Genomic DNA, 19674 nt, shown 5'->3' with positions numbered 1-19674 from the left:
TGTGTTAAACTGAAAATGGCAAACTATAAACGAGACGTTCATTCGTTTAGTACTGAAAATATAAGAGCTGAGGTTGTTTTGACTCTGACTTTATGCGTTTAAACATTTTTGTAAAACTGGTACCCGTGTGGGTTTTGCCAGGTGCTCCAGTTTCCTCCCACAGACCAAAAACATGCATGTTAGGCTGATTGGTAACTTTAAATTGTGCCGAGGTGAGAGAGAGAGTGAATGATTGTTTGTCTTGTTTGTCTCTATGTGTCCCTGTGATGGACTGGAGACCTGTCCATGGTGTCCCCATCTCACACATGATGACTGCTGGAGATAGACACCGTGACCCAGAAAGGAGAAGCGGTAAAGAAGATGAACGGATTTTATTTACCTCGTCTGCGAGTCGATCATCTGGATCGTAGTCCTTCATGTCGATCACCTCAGCTGGTATTCTTAAAGCCTCCACCTCCTCTGACAGCTCTTTAGCAAAACCCTAAAAGGAGGAAAATCAAAGTTTTGATACCAAGTCCAAACTGTTTTTAATTTAAGTAACAGAGAGTAAAACTGTGTCAGCTCTGCTTCTTCTTAAACTGCACTTCAGTAGAACTTGCAGTGTTTAATCATACCAGTAAAACACAGCTAACTGAGGTTGTTTCATTTTAGTGTTTTTAATAACTTAAACTTTGTTTTAATAATTATGTTTACAAAATTAGGCATGGTAAAACATCATCCACCATTAGTTTAGGCTCCGTTATGTATTTCACATTAAAGTGCAGAAACCGTGAGCCTGTTTAACTTCCAGTAAAAATGTTGCTGACAGATTACGTCTGTACCTTTGCTGCTCCAGTTTGTGAGCCGAAGAAGATTTTAACTCCTGACACGTAAACCTCTGGATCTTTGTCAGAGCGCCTCTTGTTCTTTGCAGCTTTGGAGTCCCGTGAACCAGCAGCTTCAGTGAACTTTATCTGCACACATGACGAGGCAGAACATTAACAGGGCAAACAAAGAGGGAAGTGCCTTATTCTTCTTTCGGCTGCTTTCTTTAGAGTCTTCACAGCAGATAATCTGCCTCCAGCTCCTCCTAATCCTGCATCACTACATCCACAAATCTCCTCTGAGGTCTCCTGGTAGCTCCATATTCCATATCCTTTGTCCAATATGTCTACTGTCCCTCACCTGAACATGTCCAAACCATCTCAGACTCGCCTTTATAACTTTGTCTCTAAACCTGAGCTCCTTCCTCCCAACAAGAATCTGAACATCTTCACCTCTGGCTTTTTGTTAAAACGGTCTCCAAACGATTCAATTCAATTCAAAAATACTTTATTAATCCCAGAGGGAAATTATATAATAATTAGATCATAGCAGGTCTCCTCTTGTAAATCTTCCTTTTCACTCTTGCAGCTCTCCTGTCACTAAAGGCCCCTGACACTCACTACACTCCAAAAACTCACATTAATTATTCCAAAATGCAGTAGTTTCTACATTTTGAACCAGACAGTTGAGCTTGCTATTGCTTGAAGTTCTTTTGAAGCCCTACATGTTACACCTGTCCTACTTCTACTGATTTTCATTTCTCCTCACTCCAGAGCAGATCTCCACCTCTCCAAGTTCTCTTCCACCTGCTCCCTGCGCCCACTACAGAAGGTACTCGTGAACACCATAGTTGACAGCGACTCCACCTGACCTCACGCGTCTACCTGTCCATCACCATTAAAAAAAATGAGGGTCTCAGAGCTGATGCCTGTAATCCCATCAGTCATTCCTGCTCTTTTAAACGCTGAAGTGCTCAAAAGCCAACATCCACATTGAGAAAGATTTAATAAAAACATCTTAAAATATCAATGAAAGTTTCAGTTTGACCAGAAGTTAAGATTAAATGTCATCAAACAAAAACTCACTTTCTTGAGTGCCACCTTCAGTAAGAACCAGGTCCCAAAAACCAGTGCAGCAGCTGAATAAACGTAGATCCTGTTGGTCCAAAGTGACGTGAGACAGTTGTCCCCGGAGCTCTGGACATCCTGGGGATCTAGACAAGACACATCCAGCTGAGTCCTCTGTTTCTCACCAGCAATGTGAGTAAGAACGGTTTTTAAAATCTGCTAAAATACTGCTGTTGCTAATGTTAGCATACACTGACGATTGTTTACATTGAGGCTGTGACGTAAGTTTAGTTTCTGTTCCGTTAAACGCTTAAAATAAAAATTACCTTTAGTCTCCGACGAAGACACAAACCCCCAAAAAAGAGAATTCATTACAAATGAAATTAACATCGTTGCAAACGCTGAAAAAAACATAGAAGAATATACTCAGTTGTCACAAGCTCGTGCAGTAGTGTGCAGCCATATTGTTTGTCCGAAGAGCATGCTGGGATGTGAAGTCTTCGAGCAGGTTGTTTTTATCGTGCATGCGCAATTTTCTTTAGCAGAAAACGAAACAACGGCTAACAAGAAGTCCTAATCATATTACGAGTATCGAAATAGAAAAAGATAAAATATTCACAAAATAGAACTTATATTGATGAATATAAATATGACATTTTTATTCGAAAGCTAGGCTGAGTTCACGTACTTTTATTTTGAAGTTTTGCAGTGGAAATGTGAAATTTACGCATTTTTAACGATCGTTATAATTTATCACGTCCGTTAAAACTGTAAGAAATGCGCGATGTTTAAAGTAAATACAGTGATATATTAAATATGATTAAATATGGCATGATACCCGTCCTCAAATGCTCATAGTAAGTATAGACATATGGTGAAGTTAACTTAATAAAGTTTTAGTTTACCTTTTTGTTTTGTGGGCATCATTGTATTAGATACTTTTGAGCCAGTAGGTTGTAACAAAAACCATCAACGTTTTTGCTTTTCCTGTGTTTATTTTTGACAAAGTCGTACCTTTTTTTCGGCTATTTATTCATTTCTTTGTAGAACAAATTTGAACGAATCTTGCGCGCCCCCTAGTGGTTGTGTATGAAAACTGCACATCATCAAACACTTCCTGTTTGAACTTCAAAATAAAAATAAATGTTTTGAATTTTAGCAAATTTATCAAAATGACGTTTTGGTTTTGTCAACAAAATTTAGTCAGTAATACAAAAATTGTGTTATTTTATGACAAGTTTCATGTCAAGTCTTTGATCACATGCTTGGGACAATCGCTTTATAACCTCCTGTCATTATTTTGTTCATTTTGTTTTATAATGTTGATATTTGTAATTTTGTTAACACTTTTATTGTCAATATAAAAATGCTGGGGGGACAATAGCATACTAACACTTCCTGTGTGGACTTTCAAAAATAAAGCATTTTTTTAAGTTTTTCATGAAAAAAAAATCACATAAAAACTCGTAAATTACGTGTTTGTTTGTTTTTTGTACATATATTTTATTCAATAATACCATTATTATTATTATTTTACGACACAAGTTATATGTCGTAGATAAATTAAAAAAAAAACGTGTAACATCTTTGAACTTTAGCATGCTACCACTTCCTGTGTGAAGTTTCAAAATAAAATGTTTTGTAACTATAGTTCAATAAAACCTAAACTTATCTGCTGAAAACATGTCACATTTTCTATTATTATTAGTATTATTATTATGCTTGTACAATCCAAAAGTTGTTCTATTTACCATGCAACGAAAATTATTAAAGCAGACTTGATCAAAATATAACCTAAGTTGTATTTTTGCACCAAACATGTATGATGTATGTGACATGTAAACATGTTTTCAATTCTTTCTTACGTTTTGTCAATGGTAATTATTTTTACGCTCTTAAGGTGTTGAAATAGAACAGATGGACCAAAGCGGAACTCTTGTTTTCAAGCTCACGTTTCTCCACGGAAGCGGACTCAGAAACGTAAACATCGCAGTTACAGACAGTCTTGAGTTTTGTTGTCAGAAGGGATTTGGGCGCAGTTAGTGCGTGTTTTAAAATATAACATGTCCATTTTCACTCCAACGAACCAGATCCGGCTCACGAACGTGGCCGTGGTTCGGATGAAAAAAGGAGGGAAGCGTTTTGAGATCGCCTGTTACAAAAATAAAGTCATGAGTTGGAGATCAGGAGCGTGAGTAACATAAAATATTATTATAAAAACTTTTAAATGCATTATTCGGCAACGATCTGCTGGATTATAATTTTGTTTCGTTATCTGTAAACCGGGTGGAGTGAAAACAGACTGTTGTTTGTTTTTGTTGTTGTTTACTTTCAGAGAGAAAGACCTGGATGAGGTTCTGCAGACACATTCTGTTTTTGTCAACGTGTCCAAAGGTCAGACGGCAAAGAAGGAAGATCTGGTTCAAGCTTTTGGGACGGATGACCAGACAGAAATCTGCAGACAGGTTGAAAAGATTCAAAACATCATGTTGTCATTTAACGGATGTTGAAGGGCCGGAGGGGAAATCCCCTCGTTTTTAACCCGTTCGATTTTCACGGTGCAGATTTTGTCCAAAGGAGAACTCCAAGTGTCGGACAAGGAGCGTCAGAGTCAGCTGGAGACCATGTTCAGAGACATCGCCACGATCGTGGCAGAGAAATGTGTCAACCCCGACACCAAGAGGCCGTACACGGTGAGCCTGATCGAGCGCGCCATGAAGGACATCCACTACTCCGTCAAGACCAACAAGAGCACCAAGCAGCAGGTCAGCACGCACACCGTCTGCTGCTTAGTGACTACACGCACACCGTCAGCTGCTTAGTGACTACACGCACACCGTCAACTGCTTAGTGACTACACGCACACCGTCAGCTGCTTAGTGACTACACGCACACCGTCAGCTGCTTAGTGACTACACGCACACTGTCAGCTTCTTAGTGACTACACACACACCGTCAGCTGCTTAGTGGCTACACGCACACATTTGAGCTCACGCCATGAAAAGCTGGGTAAAAGCCGACGTAAAAAGAAAACGATGTTATTCCTGTTTCCGTCCATCATCTGGTTCTGGACTCTGGTCCCGGGGGCTGCAGAGGTCACGACCTCTCTCTACCCACAGCCAGCTCTTCCAGCTCCTCTGGAAGGACTTCAAGATGTTTCAGACCAGCTGAGAGACATCATCTCTTAGCTGGTCTGGGTCTTCCCTGATGTCTCCTCCCAGTTGGAGCACCTCCCTAGGGAGGCGCCTGTAGGTGAGGGTAGGAACGTAGACCAAGTGTAAACAATCTGACGGCTTGTACTCTCCTTCTGAAGGACATGTAAAGAAAAACTATCTGAAAGTGAGATTTCATATAAAGACTAAAGATTCAAGAGACATGATGGATGGTCCCATTAGAAATATAGAGAACCCCAAACCTGGTGGGGGGGGTGCTCAAGTAATCTCTAGGACTAGAAAAAATATTTTTATTTGCTTTAATCCCTGAAACGTTTGAAGACGTCGAGGTGGACGGAGCTCGTCCTTCGTCACTCTGAATCGTGTCCTCGGTGTGTCCCGGTGTCTCCAGGCCCTGGAGGTGATCCGGCAGCTGAAGGAGACCATGCAGATCCAGAGAGCCCACATGAGGCTGAGGCTGGTGCTGCCGGCCAAAGAGGCCAAGAGGCTGAAGGAGAAGCTGAAGCCGCTGCTGCAGGTGGTGGAGAGCGAAGACTTCGACGAGGAGCTCGAAATGGTTCGTCTGTGTGATAGAAGGCTTTTATTTTGAAAAATAGGAGTCCTTTTATTTTGTCAAGCAGCCGCTCCTCTCCTCCCAGGTGTGTCTGGTGGACCCGGGCTGCTTCAGGGAGATCGACGAGTTGATCCGCTGCGAGACGAAAGGCCGAGGCTCCCTGGAGGTGCTCAGCCTGAAGGACGTGGAGGAGGGAGACGAGAAGCTGTAGACGAGCAGTCAGACAGGAAGTGACGCGTCACCGAGGCCCGCAGCTTCACACGATCCAAATTAACGAACGCTTCTGCTCCGGGTTTTTATTTTGAGCCACTGTCGACTGCATCTGCGTTAAAGAGTCAGTCTGAGAGGAGATGAAGTTTTAGATTTTAAAGCTAAAGTTCATTAACTCGCTCCGAGCTGAACGCTTTAATTTACCGTTTCACATTCTCCATCTGGAACGACTTTAGCTCTTTAAATTAAACAAATCTGTCATTTCAGATTATCGTTAATCTTTAATAACTACACAACGCTAAAGAGATGAACATTCAATCTGAGCAGTTCAAACAAGTTATAAAACGGCTTCTTCTCAGAATTAATTCATTTATTCATAATATTCTGGTGTTTTAAGCTGAGAAAAAAGTTTATTTTTGATCCTTTGACTCGATGCTAATAAATAAATCTTTGCTGCTTTTGGAGAAAATGTCTCTGGACGTTTTCAGTTTTTGTTGCTTAAACCCAAAACATTTAGTTTCAGAAAGTGAAAAATTTATTCTGGGTAAAAGATCAAACTTGGACAAATAAAGATAATAAATATGAATAAAGGTGAAAGTGTTTGCTGTCGTCTTTTTTTGGGCTTTTTATCTCGTCCAATGTCAGTCTGAGTGAAATTTTCTAAAATATATTTATAAACAAATTATCAAAGTATTTTAAAAAGGGAGAATTAAGAAACTAAACATTGTGATTCAGATATTGAAGCGATGATCTCTGAAATGTTCTGCAGTCAAACTAAAGTTGAAGTTAATCCAGATAACTTCTGTAAACGGGTCGTAGTTGCTGAACTCGTTGGGATTAAACTCGTTCTGTCAAAGTTTGTTTTGTTCTCGTCAGAAGAGCAGAAAGACGATCCGGTCACCGCCTCGCTCACGTTCTCTCTGCTCGCGCTCGTCTCGGAGAAGGACGCGCTGACATGAAGACGTGTTGTCCAACTCAGGAACAACTTTAACCTGTTCGTCCCGTTCTGCCTCTGGAACCGGACCAGATTATATTTGTTCAAATAGTTCATCCCTGCAGCGAACCACGCTCTGAGTCGCGTTTCAATCCGAGGATGCTCCAGGTCAGGAGAACAGGGGCGCACCAAGGAGGGGGACAGGGGGAGGCCGTGGCCTCCCGATTAACATAATAGTTTTTAATGTGGAGGTTTTGCTTGATGTGTATTTTTAATTTGCCCTTTCTGAAATTAATAGTAAAAAATATAAATATTCAATTTAAAATAAACTTAATGTCTATCTTAATATCTAGTCCCCCTAAATAAGACGTGTATTAGATGTGACGTATTTATGGATTTAAAAAAAATTATTAGATATTTTTGGACTGATGCGACTTAAAATACGGTAATATAAATTTAGGAGGACAGTAAAAATATAAAAATAAAGGAGCACATCAGAAAGTGATTTTCTCTCTTTTTTCCTAAGAACCCATTTATAACCAAAACAGAACAAACATGAAATTCTCCTCAGGCTGTTCAGGTTTTGGTGCCACCTCTGGATTTTCCTGCTTTTTTTCTAAAACGTAAAAAAAAAATCCCAATTAATAATAATTTAACTTATTTGTTCAACCATCCTATTGATTATATTGAAACTACATTTAAGTTTAGTTTTAGTTGATCTGTCTCGAGCTTTGACAGATGTTGTAATAAGTTATCGACTCTGGAACATCTGTCGGGGATAAACGTGGCTCCGGAGAGCGAACAGGAAGTGACACTTTACACCGTGAACGACTTATTGTTTTACATTTCAGAACAAAGAAAAATAACAAACTTCTATAAAAGTCTGTCTTTGTGTACAACCCTTAGATAAAACCATTGAACTATTTGTGAAAAATTAATAAAGTATCCCACCTTCAAATAATAAATAATAAAAGCAGTTTGTTGGTATTTAAAGGTGATTTCATCACTTTCCTCTCAAAAAGGCTAAAATATTTTAATTTATTTCATTTTAAACGTTTTTATTAAGCTTCTAATTTATAGAATGACTTTTATGTTTCTAATATTTTCCTGTGGAAGTTACTAATTTAAATTTTCTTAATTTCCAGAAGAACAAAGGAGCCACATGTGGCCCGGAGCCGCAGGTTGAACCCCCCTGGTTCAGGTTTTTCTTTAATGATTTGTAGATTTTATAGAAAAGTCACAAACATGTAAAATAAATCTGCAACAAGTTTACAGCAAACTGTTTTTATTGGCTGTAAAAGTTAAAAACAGGCGAGGAATCGTCTGAAAACGTTCGTATCGTTCCATTAAAAAGTTTCTGACGTCGTCAGTTTGTGCAAAGAGCTGCAGTAGTTTCCACATCGCTTCATTAAAACAAAGTACTCGGTCGGAAGAAAAAAGATTTTACTCACAACTTTACGGGTTTCTCATTTTTATACTTCATAAAATATTTAAACTTTTCTTACTCTTTGAAATAAAACAAAAATTTCAGATCCTTAAAAACTTGAGTGATTTTTAAATTATTCCAATTGATTCATTTTTAGCTTTTACCTACAGTTTTGATACTCTTCTTCGCATTTTAGCTTTTAGTTATCGTTTTGCTAATTTTGCTTAAGCTGGTTTTCTAGCTTTAGCTTTTAGCTACAATTTAGCTTATTTTTGCTTTAGCTATTGTTTGGATAATGTAGGGTTTTAGCTGATGTTTGTGCAAATTTAAGCTAATGTTTTTTAGCTGTAACTTTTAGCTACTATTTTGCTCATTTTGCTCTTCAGTAAAAGTTTTCTTAATTTGAATTTTTAGCCACTATTTAGCTAATTTTGGCTTTAGCTATTCTTTGGCTAAAGTAGGCTTTTAGCTGATGTTTGTGCAAATTTAGCTTAAAGCTAATGTTAGTTAGCTGTAACTTTTAGCTATTATTTTGTTCATTTTTGTCTTCAGTAAACGTTTACCTAATTTGAGTTTTTAGCTACTATTTTACTCATTTTTGGCTTTAGCCACTGTTTTAGTAGTATTTGTTTTTGGCTGCTATAGCTGTTAGCTATTTCTTGCTAATTTTGGCTTTTAGTTCAATTTTTGTTAGTTTTACTTTTTAATGACTGTTGCAAATTTTGACTTACAGCATCTTTTCTAGTTTTCGGCTATTGTTTGCTAACTTTAGCTAAAATCTAATGCTAGCAAACAATAGCAAACAAGCTTTAGCTTCTAGCTAAAGATTTGCTCATTTTGATTTCAGTTAATGTTCTGTTAGTTGTGGCTACTGTTTTGCTAGAGGTAGCTATTGTCATTTTGGCTTTAGCAATTGTTTAGTTAGTTTTAGCTTTCGGCTACTGTTTGGCAAGGTTTAGCTTTTAGCTACTGCTTTGCTTGTCTTTGCTTTCAGGGACCATTTTTGTTGATTTTATGTTGTTCAGCTCAGTTCAGCTTCTTCAACAGATTTCATCAGTTTTTAGCTCTCAGCGCTCAATAAGACAGAAGAAAAGGCTAAAACTGGACTGAATATGAGCTAAAAGTTTTGTAAACGTTGAGATCAGGTAAACAAGTAAACAATCCCACAGTTCTAATGGTCACACCACCAGGCCCGTCATGTAAACAACAAACAATTTGTTAAAATGTTATAAAACCCAACAGAACCAGGTCCAGTCCCATGTGTGTCCCCGTTAGTAAGCCCCCTGTAGCTACAGTTCTGTCTCCGAGGACAGAAGTGGTCCCCTGTCCTCACTGCTCGTGCAGGTCTCTGGACCTCTGGTCCCTCAGATGGGTTCTGACCTGCGTCCGTACTGGCTGTGGGTGAACGTGGTTCTGTTGATTGTGCTCAGAGGGTGACTGGCCTCCTGGTCGGGGGTCCTGCCGGTTCCAGGCTCCTCCACCTGTCCCCCAGCAGAGGACCACCTGGTGATGAGAAACACCCCGCCGACCAGCATCAGGGAGAAGGAGATCCAGCCCAGGTACATAGCCGGGCCCCAGGTCCTGCTGAGGGGGACCGCGCCCTCAAGTGGCTGACTGGTGTGATGGCAGGTCCAGGCTGTGGGAACCAGCATCAGGATCCCTGCCACGATGAAGAAAGCCCCAGAAAACACTTTGATCTGCCCTCGACCTGGGAACCAGATAAGCCCCGCCCCTCCAATCACAGCTGCGAAGCCCCCAGCGCCGATGGCCGCCTCGATTATGGCCCTCCATGTGCGGAAACTCCCGGACAGAGACATGAGGGACCGGTAGAAAGAGCAGTGCAGGCTGCCGTCGTGGGCCAGGTCCCAGTGGTCCCATTCCAGCCACACCCCGTCCCAGTAGGCAGGCAGGGTGGCCGTGACGTTGTCCACGGTCCCGCTGACCTTCCACAGGGCCACGCAGCGGGTCAGAACCGCAGCCAGCCACCCCGTGAAGGCCAGCCCTAAGGCGACAAGCTCCAGCTGCCTCTTCATGACCGCCGGCCTCGTCCCCCTCCTCCTCCTCTCTGCCCAAACCAGAAGCAGCTGCGAGCTGTGGGTCGAGCCGGGTCAGGGAGGGGTGTCTGTGTTCAGAGGAACCGGTTCTGTGGTTTTCCTGAATAGAAGGCACTGGCTTCGGCTGCAGCCGGGCGGAGAGAGGAGGGGAATCCCTGTTTGCTCTGCCGAGCTTTCAGAACAATCCTCTTCTCTCGGGTTCTGCTGAGAACAAAGCTCCCTGTGTGCACCGACCGCTCGGCTGCTGGGGCCTCGGTCCCGACAGGAAACTAAAGCGAGTCGTGAAAACACCAAACTGTGGAGGATTCAGCCACAAGTTCTGACTGGTTCCGGCATTTTCTGCTCTCAAGGCGGAGATGATTCATCCGGGAGTCAGATTACACTCAGTCTGTTTTCATTGTGTCAGCAAAATATCTCATGAACCAGTGGACTGATTTTACTAAAAGTCATCGTTGGACAAAAGTCTACAAGAAGTCAGCCACATTAAAGATGGCCGCCACAGCTAACCCCATGAGCCACCACAAACATGGCTACAACTCAGTCAAATTTACAGATATCGAGCCAAAAGTCAGGGTGGTAGTATCTGAGAGTAATGCTCAAGGAGTGCTCTGCACCACTTATGTGTTTTTAAAACTTTGGAGTTGTTTCTGTCTGTCTGTTAGCAAAATATCTCCTCAGCCACAGGACAGATGTACAGTGTTCCCTCGTTTCTCATGGGTGTTAGGGACCATCTCTCCTCCTCCTCCCCCTGTGATAAGTGAAAAACCATGAAGTAGGGACAGTAGTCCAAGTAGCAGTAGTAGTTTATTAAATATATATATAAAGGTGTTTTAAACCCTTCCCACACTCTTGCAATATTCTAAACAATGTTTCTAAACTCTAAGCGCTCTAAAAGAGCACAGAATGTCATGTTTCTGCTCTCTGCCTCTGGTTGCACTCTTGGCCACGCCCACTTCTAAGCTCTGCACGGAGATCAGTTGATCAGCTGCAGGAGGAAGCTTTTTCTGCAGTTCTGGGCTGCACAAAGGTGCAGGAGGTGCTAAATAATTTAAAATAATTTATTTTAAATTACAATTCCATGCCGATCGTGCAGCTCATCCATTAATCAGCCAGTTGTGTGTCATGTCCGATCTTATCGCTCGCGATAGAGCGAGTCCACGATAAACAAACCGCGAAGTAGCGAGAGAACACTGTAATACAAACTTATTGGATTTACGTCAACAACTCATTAACGTTTGGAGTTAACCTGATTCAAGATGGCTGCCACAGCCAACTGAACTTAGCAAACACTGCTAAAATTTGCAAAACAGTAGCTAAAAGCTAAAGCTAGCAAGCCTTAGCTAAAAGCCAAAATCAGCAAAGCAGTAACTAAAAATTATAGCTAGAAAACATTAACTAAAAGCCAAAACTAGCTACACAGTAGCAAAAATCTAATCTACTAAAACAATAGTTAAAATGCTAAATTATTAAAACAGATGCTAAAAGCCAAAATTAGTTAAACGGAAGCAGTAAACATGGACTAAAAAACAAAATTTGCAAAACAGCTAAAAGCTAAAACAGCAAAACATTAGCCAAAACCTAAATTGGACCCAAGGATGCAGACGACACCAGGAGCTCAAAAATAAAATTTATTATAAAACAAAACAAAAAGATTGACGAGGCAGCAAAACTCACGAACATCAGCCCAGCGGTGGCTGAAGAGTTTAAAAGGCTGATGAGAGAAGTAGCTGCAGCTGTGACAGGTGAGACAGAGAGCAGGTGAAGATGGGCGTGGCCCACTGACAGGAACAAAACCCGACTGAAGGCACAGAGGAAACATCACAGGGTCGGCCCTCAAATGGTTTAGGTCCTTCCTCTTTGATAGAAGCTTTTGTGTCAACATCAAGGATTTTGTTTCCACATCGGTGGAGGTACCACAGGGCTCCATTCTTAGACCTCTTTTTTTTAAATTATAGCTGCTGTATGTTTCACAAGCAGACATCCCTGTTCATTTTTATGCTGACAACTGTCAAACTTACTTCCCTCTGACGCACACTGGTGCACGCTCTGTCCAACCTCTCCTTGACTGCCTGGTTGACATCAGGGATTGGATGGCTTTACATTTTTTAAATTTCAATGAGAAGAAGACAGAAGTCATGTTGTTTCCACCGAATGGCGCCAACAGGAACCCCTGCATCGACCTTTCACCCCAGGCCCCTTTTGAGAAACAGATTGTCACTATTCTGAGTGAAAATGGACCCTTCCATCAAACTAAACCATCATGTAAACATGATTGTAAAATCCTGCTTTTTTTCACTTGAGGTGACGGTCTAAATAAAAACAAAACCGTCGAAAACAAATGTTGAGACAGTAACATGATTTCATAACACCCAGGCTGGATTACTGCAACTTTCTGGGATCAGTCCGACATCTATTCCCTGTTTGCAACTGGTTCAAAATGCTACAGCACGATTTTTAACTGGTACAGGCACAAAAGGGCACATTTCTCAGGTTTTGGCTTCTGTCTGTGCCAGTTTTACTGATATTGAGTTAAAAGTTGGTGTGGTGGTAGCTGAGAGTCATCTACAACACATGCTCCGAGCGCAGCACGCTGTGTGACATCATTGATTCAGCATTAACTGCTGGATTTAAACTTTCAGAAAGTAAAGTGTTGATGTCTACGGCTGATCAAGTTTTGGAGTCAACGCCAATAAAGATGGCTGCCACAGCTACAGTAAGTAGTCTCATCAAACGCATAAACGGCTACAACTCAGCTGATTTTAAATATATTGGGCTAAAATCTGGTGTGGCAGTAGCTGGGAGTCCTCCCTAACACATACTCCAAATGCTAACAGATCATGAGATTAAACAAGTGGTTCCCAACCGTGGTCCTTGAGGAACACCATCCTGCATATTTTAGTAGTTTCTCTTACCTCCTCGAGTTCTGCAGAAGCCTGTTAATCACCCATTCATTCAAATCAGGTGCGCTGGAGCGGAGAAGCAACTAAACCATGCAGGATGGTGTTCCTCAAGGACCAGGGTTGGGAACCACTGGATTAAACTATGTTATGAAAGGCGACGGGCAATATGCATTCTTTAAAGGAATTACATTTTTGTACAGTTGTAATTAGTGAGTATCAGGCTCAGTATCAGCTTCAAATACCTATATTCATAAAAACTGGCACTACTGATACTACCTTTATGCTTGGTGATGTCATTTCCTGTTCCACTTCACCAATAATGGAGGACAAACAAGAAAAAAGTCCAAAGTTTGGAGACATTTTAAGATAAACACAGGTAAGGTTAAGGCAGTAGACTGCTGTGTTTCTAATAAAATAAATGTCTCTAAAGTCGTGGTATATAATGTTTTAGTACTAACCCATTTACTTCTCAGTATTGACAAGTATCCATACTGAAGTAAATGTACCCGATCTGATACTACTCTAGTATCAGGACACCCTCAGTTGTAATATTTTTGTGGCGAGTGTGTCTGCAGTTCTGATTTCACACATAGTTCTGGATGGCGTAGCTGCTGCGTGTGGACGTCTTGGCCCGCCTGTACCCGCCGGAGGGGAATCTGGGCCCCTGTGGGGGGCAGCTCAGACACAGGATGGCCCCTCCACAGAAGAGCAGCCCAGATGCCACAAAGCCGATGTAAACGGCCGCTCCCAGCTCCCTCTTCAGCACCTCGGGGACTCGAGGATTGTAAAAATCTGAGATGATGGAGTTGGCGGTCCAGGCAACAGTGACTATGGTTGTGAGGGCCGCCAAGCAGAAGATGACCCCCGAGCTGACCACCACCCGGGCCTTGATGTGAGGGTGGCTCAGGCAGTTGGTGCACCTTGCCCCCAGGAGGAAGATGAGGAACCCGAGACACCCCAGCACCAGGCTGGTGCAGATGAGTCCGCGGGCCGCCTGGAGGTCCGGGGACAGGTCCAGAAGGGCGTCGTAGAGCTTACACTGCATCTGACCCGTGTACTCGCTGACGCAGGTCATCCACAAACCCTCCCAGAACACCTGCATGACCACCAGGTGGGTGCCGATGAACGCCGTGACCTTCCACATGGGCAGGCCGCAGATCAGCATGGTCCCAGCGAGGCCGGTCAGGGACAGACTGATGCCCAGCTCCTGCAGAGCCATGGGGGGCCGGGGGGGACGCCTGCAGCAGCTGGAACACAGGAGGACGACAGAAATCAACACGTGAGGATTTATTCAGAAAAGACAAATAAAACCTTTAATCCCATCCTGACGTGCTGCTGCCGGGGGCATTTCAAGCTAATCATCATCCTCTGGTGTGACTTCAGTTCAGCTGAAGAAATGCAGTTTGTAAAACAAAAACAAAAAAGTAATTTTTTCAACTTTTAATTTAAGAGAGCTTGAAGTTGTTGTTTGTTTTTTTGTCATGAACATTTGTGAAGTCGTTTGGGCAGAGAGCCGCTGTGTGGCAGCCTGAGGCCACAAACAGGACGAGTCGGAACAGAAGAAACCAGATGTTCTCCTGTTTCTGCACGTTTCAACAGCAGAGGAGGTTTTTGACCAGGGCTCAGCTCATTTAAATGGTTTAGCATTTTTATTCTTGCTTAAATTTGATTATTCCCTTTTTTATTTGTACGAGTTTAAACATTTAAACTTTCTTTCCCTGTAGACTTCAAAAAAGTTTTGAACTTCTTAAAGCGTTTTTAAGGTTGCCTTAATATTGGCACAACGTCCTCTCAGACAGAACTGATCATCTCTATCAAAATGGAAAACTTATTTGACTCTGTCTTTATTTGTCTGTTAGCAAAATATCTCTTAAACCACTGGATGGGTTTTATTGAAACTCTCAGAAAGTAATCACTAGATGCACTAATTTCTGTTTTGAGTCAGTCTAATTCAAGATGGCCACCGCAGTTGTTAAAAACAAGCATCAAAAAGTAGTACATTTGAAGTTTACTTGTGCAAGTATACTTTAAGTTAAGTATATCAAGTACACCATACTAGAAGTATACTGATTGAATACTTGTTTGGACTAAATTGGGACATTTTTATACTATTTTTGAGTATATCAAATAAAGTTTATAAAATGAAAACTTCAAGTACACTTCCTCATTTTTAGTGTAAAATAAGTTTACTTGTAGTACACTTAAATAAAATACTTTTTGCTAAGGGACGTCAAACTTGGACCGAGCCAACGGGAAACTCAGCAGGTTAGCAGTTTTACATAATAAGTTGAGTAAAAAAGAATAATGCAATAAAATATGTTTTTATATAAAAGCAATGCCTCAGTTTGAGTTGGTGCTAAACACGATTAGCATCAGCTAGCACCAACTCATGCTACTTTAGGAAGTCACACTCACTGTCTGATTAAAACTATTTACAAAGTCAACCTTTTAACAGCTTGAAAAAATGTTTTTACAGTCGTCTGGTTCAAATGGAGAGCTTGTCTCCAAACCAGCCACTGGGTCAAACCGACCCGACCCATGACCCAACAGCTTTAGCCCTTTCTCGTTTTTATGAACGTGTCTGCTGAATCAGGTAAAACCACGTGTATTATGCCAAATTTCATGAATATTAAGACGTTGTCCTCCACGATTTGGATCTGTAGAACACGCATGTCATGGACACTTGAAAGTCTTGTCAGATCCAGAAACAGAGGACCCGTTTTGTCACATAACTGACGTGTTTTCTTTTGAACTTGGTGCAGCCAAAGTAAAACAGGAAGTGACATCAAACTCTTTAAGAAGGGGAGCTTATTGATCGGTGTTTATCGAAACAAACTAATCTAAAGAAACATCAGAGTCTTCTCTGCTCTCTGTGCTGTCAGCCATTGTAGCACCGCTGTGTTTACGTGCAGTGTTCCCCTTTGACATCACTTCCTGTTGCTGACATCACTTCCTGTTACTGACATCACTATCAGTTACTGTATCTCAGCAGTTTATCCCAGCAGTGTGAAATGTTTTTGGCAATGCATTCATTTCATATTTATTACAGAAACATGATGTCACGGGCACCTTAAAAAGCTCGGCCTGTTAGATGGGGGGTGGGGTGGGGTTGGGGGGACTGAGAGGAGAGGTTGGTGGAGCTGGCTTGAAGTCTGCTGGTTGCTGTTCCACTCCCTCCTTTGACTAACTCCATCTTTTGTCAGTTTTCTTTAAACTTTAACTGGATGTGGAGGTTATCAGCGGTTCTTTTCTGGGGTTTAATCAAACTTTCCAAAACAAAAGTGGCTATATATTAAAGATATTGAAATAAAATTTTGGTCAGGAGGGAGCGGAGGCTTATTCACAGCACGTGCTCCGAGTGCAAACAGAACAAGACATGCAAGATCCCATAAAAATGTGAGATCTTGTGAAACAATTTTTAAGGTTGATTGACAATCGTCCACTCCGAGGTGCTCCAGACCAGCCAAGAGACTTAGTCTCTTTAGAGTAGTGTTGTAGTACTCGAGACCGGTCTTGGTCTCGACTTGGTCTCGGACCCTAAAAGTCTTGGTCTTGTCTCGGTACACTCTGGTCTTGGTCTTGACTTGGTCTCGGGTTAGGTGGTCTTGTTACCTGTTGTTCTGTCTGTACAGCACTTTGGTTGGCCTTGTCGCTGTTTTAAGTGCTCTATAAATAAAATGGTATGGTATGAACACAACACTACTTTAGAGTGTCCTGGGTCTTCCTTGAGTTCAGGACCATAGGTGAGGGTAGGAATGTAGAATGGCGATAAACAGCGAACTTCTCCTCACAGCTCAGCTCCTTCTTCACCACAACGGACCGGCACAGAGTCCACAATACTGCAGAAGCAGCACCAGTCTTTGACATGGATATACAAACTATAATCTCTGTTTGAAAATGAAAAGTGGCCGTAATCTGCATTCTATCCTGTGCCAATTCTTTACTGATCATGTAGATAAATAATTAAAAACGAAACATAGCACACAAATATGTCACTTTCATGTGAATTCTGACAGGCTAGTCAGGCTGTTGACTAAATTATTCACATTCCCTGTGATATTTTGTTGATTTATTGATGGAAAAGTTCGCACTAACTGTAAGTTTAACGTTTAACAAACATTTAAATTGCTCCCGTCCTGAGTGTTTTCATGCAGGGAGCTGGAAACGCTCAGTGAAACTTGCAGGAGTCGTTTCTGCTTCGCTCAGCTCTCACCACCTTTGTTCTTCAGATAATGAGCCGGCCGTACCGGACCAACCGGTTCTGGCCGGTTCAGAAACCTACAGGTGCATTTTGTTGGAAGCAAATAAACAAACAGGTTCACCTGGAAAAGTAGAACACAAAGTCCTTTATTGGTTAAAATAATAATAATAAAATAAATAATAAAACAATTCTAAGTGCTTTTATTAAACAGTTGTTCTAAATCAGTGACTTTCCAGAACTAGTAAAAGTTCATAAACTGAAGTCATGCCTGATTGAAGCAGTTGCAGACAGGAAGTATCTTCATTCCTTTAAAGTGCAGATTTCCTTCATTTCTTTGTGTTTGAGTTTTGGACGAGCTGTCAAACTCAAAAATATTAAAACTTGGGTCAGTCTCAGCCCAAATGGACTGAAAACATATAAAAGTTTAAATTTTCTGTTGGTATTTGTCCAATTATTCATACAGAAATATGACTTTTTTTCTAACGACACAAAGAAGTCGGAACAAAAATTAATCATCTTTACGTACAAGAGCGTTGCTCCACATCAGCTGTTTTTCATCTAATATTTTAATCAACATTCATTAAATCAGCTAATAAAAATCCAAACATAAAGCTATTGACATTTGAATGTAAAATAATAAATACATCCTTTGACTTTGTCTCTTTAGAATTTGAATGGTTTTAATTGTGTGTTCTATTCACGTGGGATTAGTTTTACCTAGGGACCACACGCTATTTGTAATAATTACATAGATTGTGTGTGTTGTTAATCCCGTGCGAATCGGCCATGTCATAATTTGTAAAATACAAATTCACCCACAATTTGTGATAATAATAATCCAATGCAAATAGGCATCTCTGTGATTTGGACAGAAATGGGCCAGAGCCGATACATAATGAGGCGGTTTTTGTTTCCTGGGCGCATTTTTATTTGCTTTTGGCTGCATCGGAGTGCGTAAATAATCTTTTGTGTCCCGGACCAGCAAAAGCCTATCGACCCGTAATGTTCGCCAAAAAAAAAAAAAAAAAAAAAAGAAAAGGCTGAAGAGAAGGAGCAAAATCAAGCGCAGCATGTTAACATCATATCCGGAAGATGTCCGTAAATTTCAGCTAAATCTCAGGCTTTGGTTATCCCGTGCAAATGCGCCACATAAAAAGCAGACGTTGGGGAGTAATTTATTTATTACATGTGGTCCCTAGGTAAAACTAATCCCGTGCGAATAGGGCTTTTGTTGCTCGGTGTCAAAATCAAAGATTACTGAAAAGTTCTGATTTATTTTCTTGGCTTCAGGGTTGAGAACCTTCCATACGTGCGCCATATTTTTTTAAACAAAATAAGGACTCAGTCCATCAAAGACTGACAAGTCACTAAAGCATTTAAAAGACGATCTTTGGGGCCAGATAAAATGGTAATAAGGGCCACGATTGGCCCGCGGGCCTTCAGTTTAAAAAGAACCAGACAGGTCTTCCTGATTTCAGCTGTCTTCACGCCTCAGATGTAGGTCTTTGTCGGCGTGTCAGACAGATACGACTCTTCTTTGCCTTTTCCTTCAGCCTTGTTTAAGAGGTACTTCACAGAGGGGGCGTTCTCCTCCTTGGGGGGGCAGCTGGAGCACAGGAGCCCCCCTCCTATGATCAGTAACGCCGCAGCGCCCCAGCCGATGTAAAGGGAGCCTCCAATCTCTCGTTTCTGAGCGTCTATGACCAGAGGGCTGTAGAAGTCCTTGATGATGATGCTGGCGGTCCAGGAAACAGGAACCAGGCAGAGGATCCCGCTGACGATCAGGATCGCACCTGCTGCCACCGAGGCCTTCGCCTTGGCGCTCTCCTCTGGGATGAAGTTGGTGCACTTCCCTCCAACAAAAGCAATGAGGAGTCCTACGATGCCGGTGATGATGGACACCACCACCAGAGCTCGAGCCCCCTGGAGGTCTGTGCTCAGGGCCAGCATGGAGTCGTACACCTTGCACTGCATCTGGCCCGTGCTCTGCACCACGCAGCTCATCCAGATGCCCTCCCAGATGACCTGCGACGTCACGATGTTGTTCCCGATGAAGGCCGTCACCCTCCACATGGGAATGGCACAAACAATCAGCACCCCGATCCAACCGAAAAGGGCAATGGCGCAGCCGGCCATCTGCAGCCCCATGGAAGCCATCGCTGTGAATCTGAGCGCCTCTGAGAGAATAATGAGATGATCAGGTGTGTGTGCACCTGCAGCGGCGGAGGGATGGGAGGCGTGAGGAAACTTTAGAAGGCCTGCCAAACTATTCCACCCCTACAAGGCTTTGTGTGTGTGTGCAGAACAAAATCAGGCGTGAGGCTTTCCTAGAACTGTATTCAACAAGAATGT

General features: G+C 41.9%; 5 protein-coding genes across 5 annotated transcripts in view; 1 reads left to right on the top strand and 4 right to left on the bottom strand.

Moving 5' to 3' along the window:
• The window catches only part of tyw1 (tRNA-yW synthesizing protein 1 homolog (S. cerevisiae)), a gene marked incomplete in the record, with an annotated part of 61867 nt that extends 59555 nt beyond the window's left edge, over positions 1-2312 (bottom strand). The window contains 4 exon segments of the mRNA XM_037677948.1: positions 380-481; positions 822-953; positions 1890-2017; positions 2198-2312. Coding sequence (XP_037533876.1) covers positions 380-481; positions 822-953; positions 1890-2017; positions 2198-2285 — 450 coding nt within the window.
• A 1515-nt stretch (positions 2313-3827) lies between these two features.
• On the top strand, positions 3828-6404 carry sbds (SBDS ribosome maturation factor). Its single transcript, XM_037678384.1, has 5 exons — positions 3828-4062; positions 4207-4336; positions 4436-4636; positions 5436-5600; positions 5683-6404. The coding sequence occupies exons 1-5, from the start codon at positions 3935-3937 to the stop codon at positions 5806-5808; spliced, it is 750 nt and encodes a 249-aa protein (XP_037534312.1). The 5' UTR covers positions 3828-3934; the 3' UTR covers positions 5809-6404.
• Positions 6405-9349: 2945 nt separating this feature from the next.
• Positions 9350-10200, bottom strand: LOC119411433 (claudin-4). The gene has a single exon (XM_037678383.1). The coding sequence runs from the start codon at positions 10198-10200 to the stop codon at positions 9532-9534; it is 669 nt and encodes a 222-aa protein (XP_037534311.1). The 3' UTR covers positions 9350-9531.
• A 3504-nt stretch (positions 10201-13704) lies between these two features.
• cldnj (claudin j) lies at positions 13705-14340 on the bottom strand. The gene has a single exon (XM_037678381.1). It carries the CDS (start codon positions 14338-14340, stop codon positions 13705-13707), a length of 636 nt encoding a protein of 211 aa, XP_037534309.1.
• Positions 14341-18549: 4209 nt separating this feature from the next.
• Positions 18550-19485, bottom strand: LOC119410811 (claudin-4). The gene has a single exon (XM_037677733.1). The coding sequence runs from the start codon at positions 19477-19479 to the stop codon at positions 18814-18816; it is 666 nt and encodes a 221-aa protein (XP_037533661.1). The 5' UTR covers positions 19480-19485; the 3' UTR covers positions 18550-18813.
• Between the last annotated feature and the right edge of the window lie 189 nt (positions 19486-19674).

This window comes from Nematolebias whitei, chromosome 6 (assembly GCF_014905685.2).
Source record: "Nematolebias whitei isolate Nwh7 chromosome 6, NemWhi1, whole genome shotgun sequence".
Lineage (NCBI taxonomy): Eukaryota > Metazoa > Chordata > Actinopteri > Cyprinodontiformes > Rivulidae > Nematolebias > Nematolebias whitei.
The sequence above is the reverse complement of the archived record's forward strand: the minus strand, read 5'-3'. Positions and strand labels throughout refer to the sequence as shown.

Bases quoted from the DNA above. Each gene is read 5' to 3' on its own strand.
- sbds (XM_037678384.1), top strand. From the start codon at position 3,935: ATGTCCATTTTCACTCCAACGAACCAGATCCGGCTCACGAACGTGGCC. The intron at 4,337-4,435 runs GTTGAAAAGATT...TTCACGGTGCAG, and splicing joins AGACAGAAATCTGCAGACAG to ATTTTGTCCAAAGGAGAACT. The intron at 5,601-5,682 runs GTTCGTCTGTGT...CTCTCCTCCCAG, and splicing joins TCGACGAGGAGCTCGAAATG to GTGTGTCTGGTGGACCCGGG.
- LOC119411433 (XM_037678383.1), bottom strand. From the start codon at position 10,200: ATGAAGAGGCAGCTGGAGCTTGTCGCCTTAGGGCTGGCCTTCACGGGG.
- cldnj (XM_037678381.1), bottom strand. From the start codon at position 14,340: ATGGCTCTGCAGGAGCTGGGCATCAGTCTGTCCCTGACCGGCCTCGCT.
- LOC119410811 (XM_037677733.1), bottom strand. From the start codon at position 19,479: ATGGCTTCCATGGGGCTGCAGATGGCCGGCTGCGCCATTGCCCTTTTC.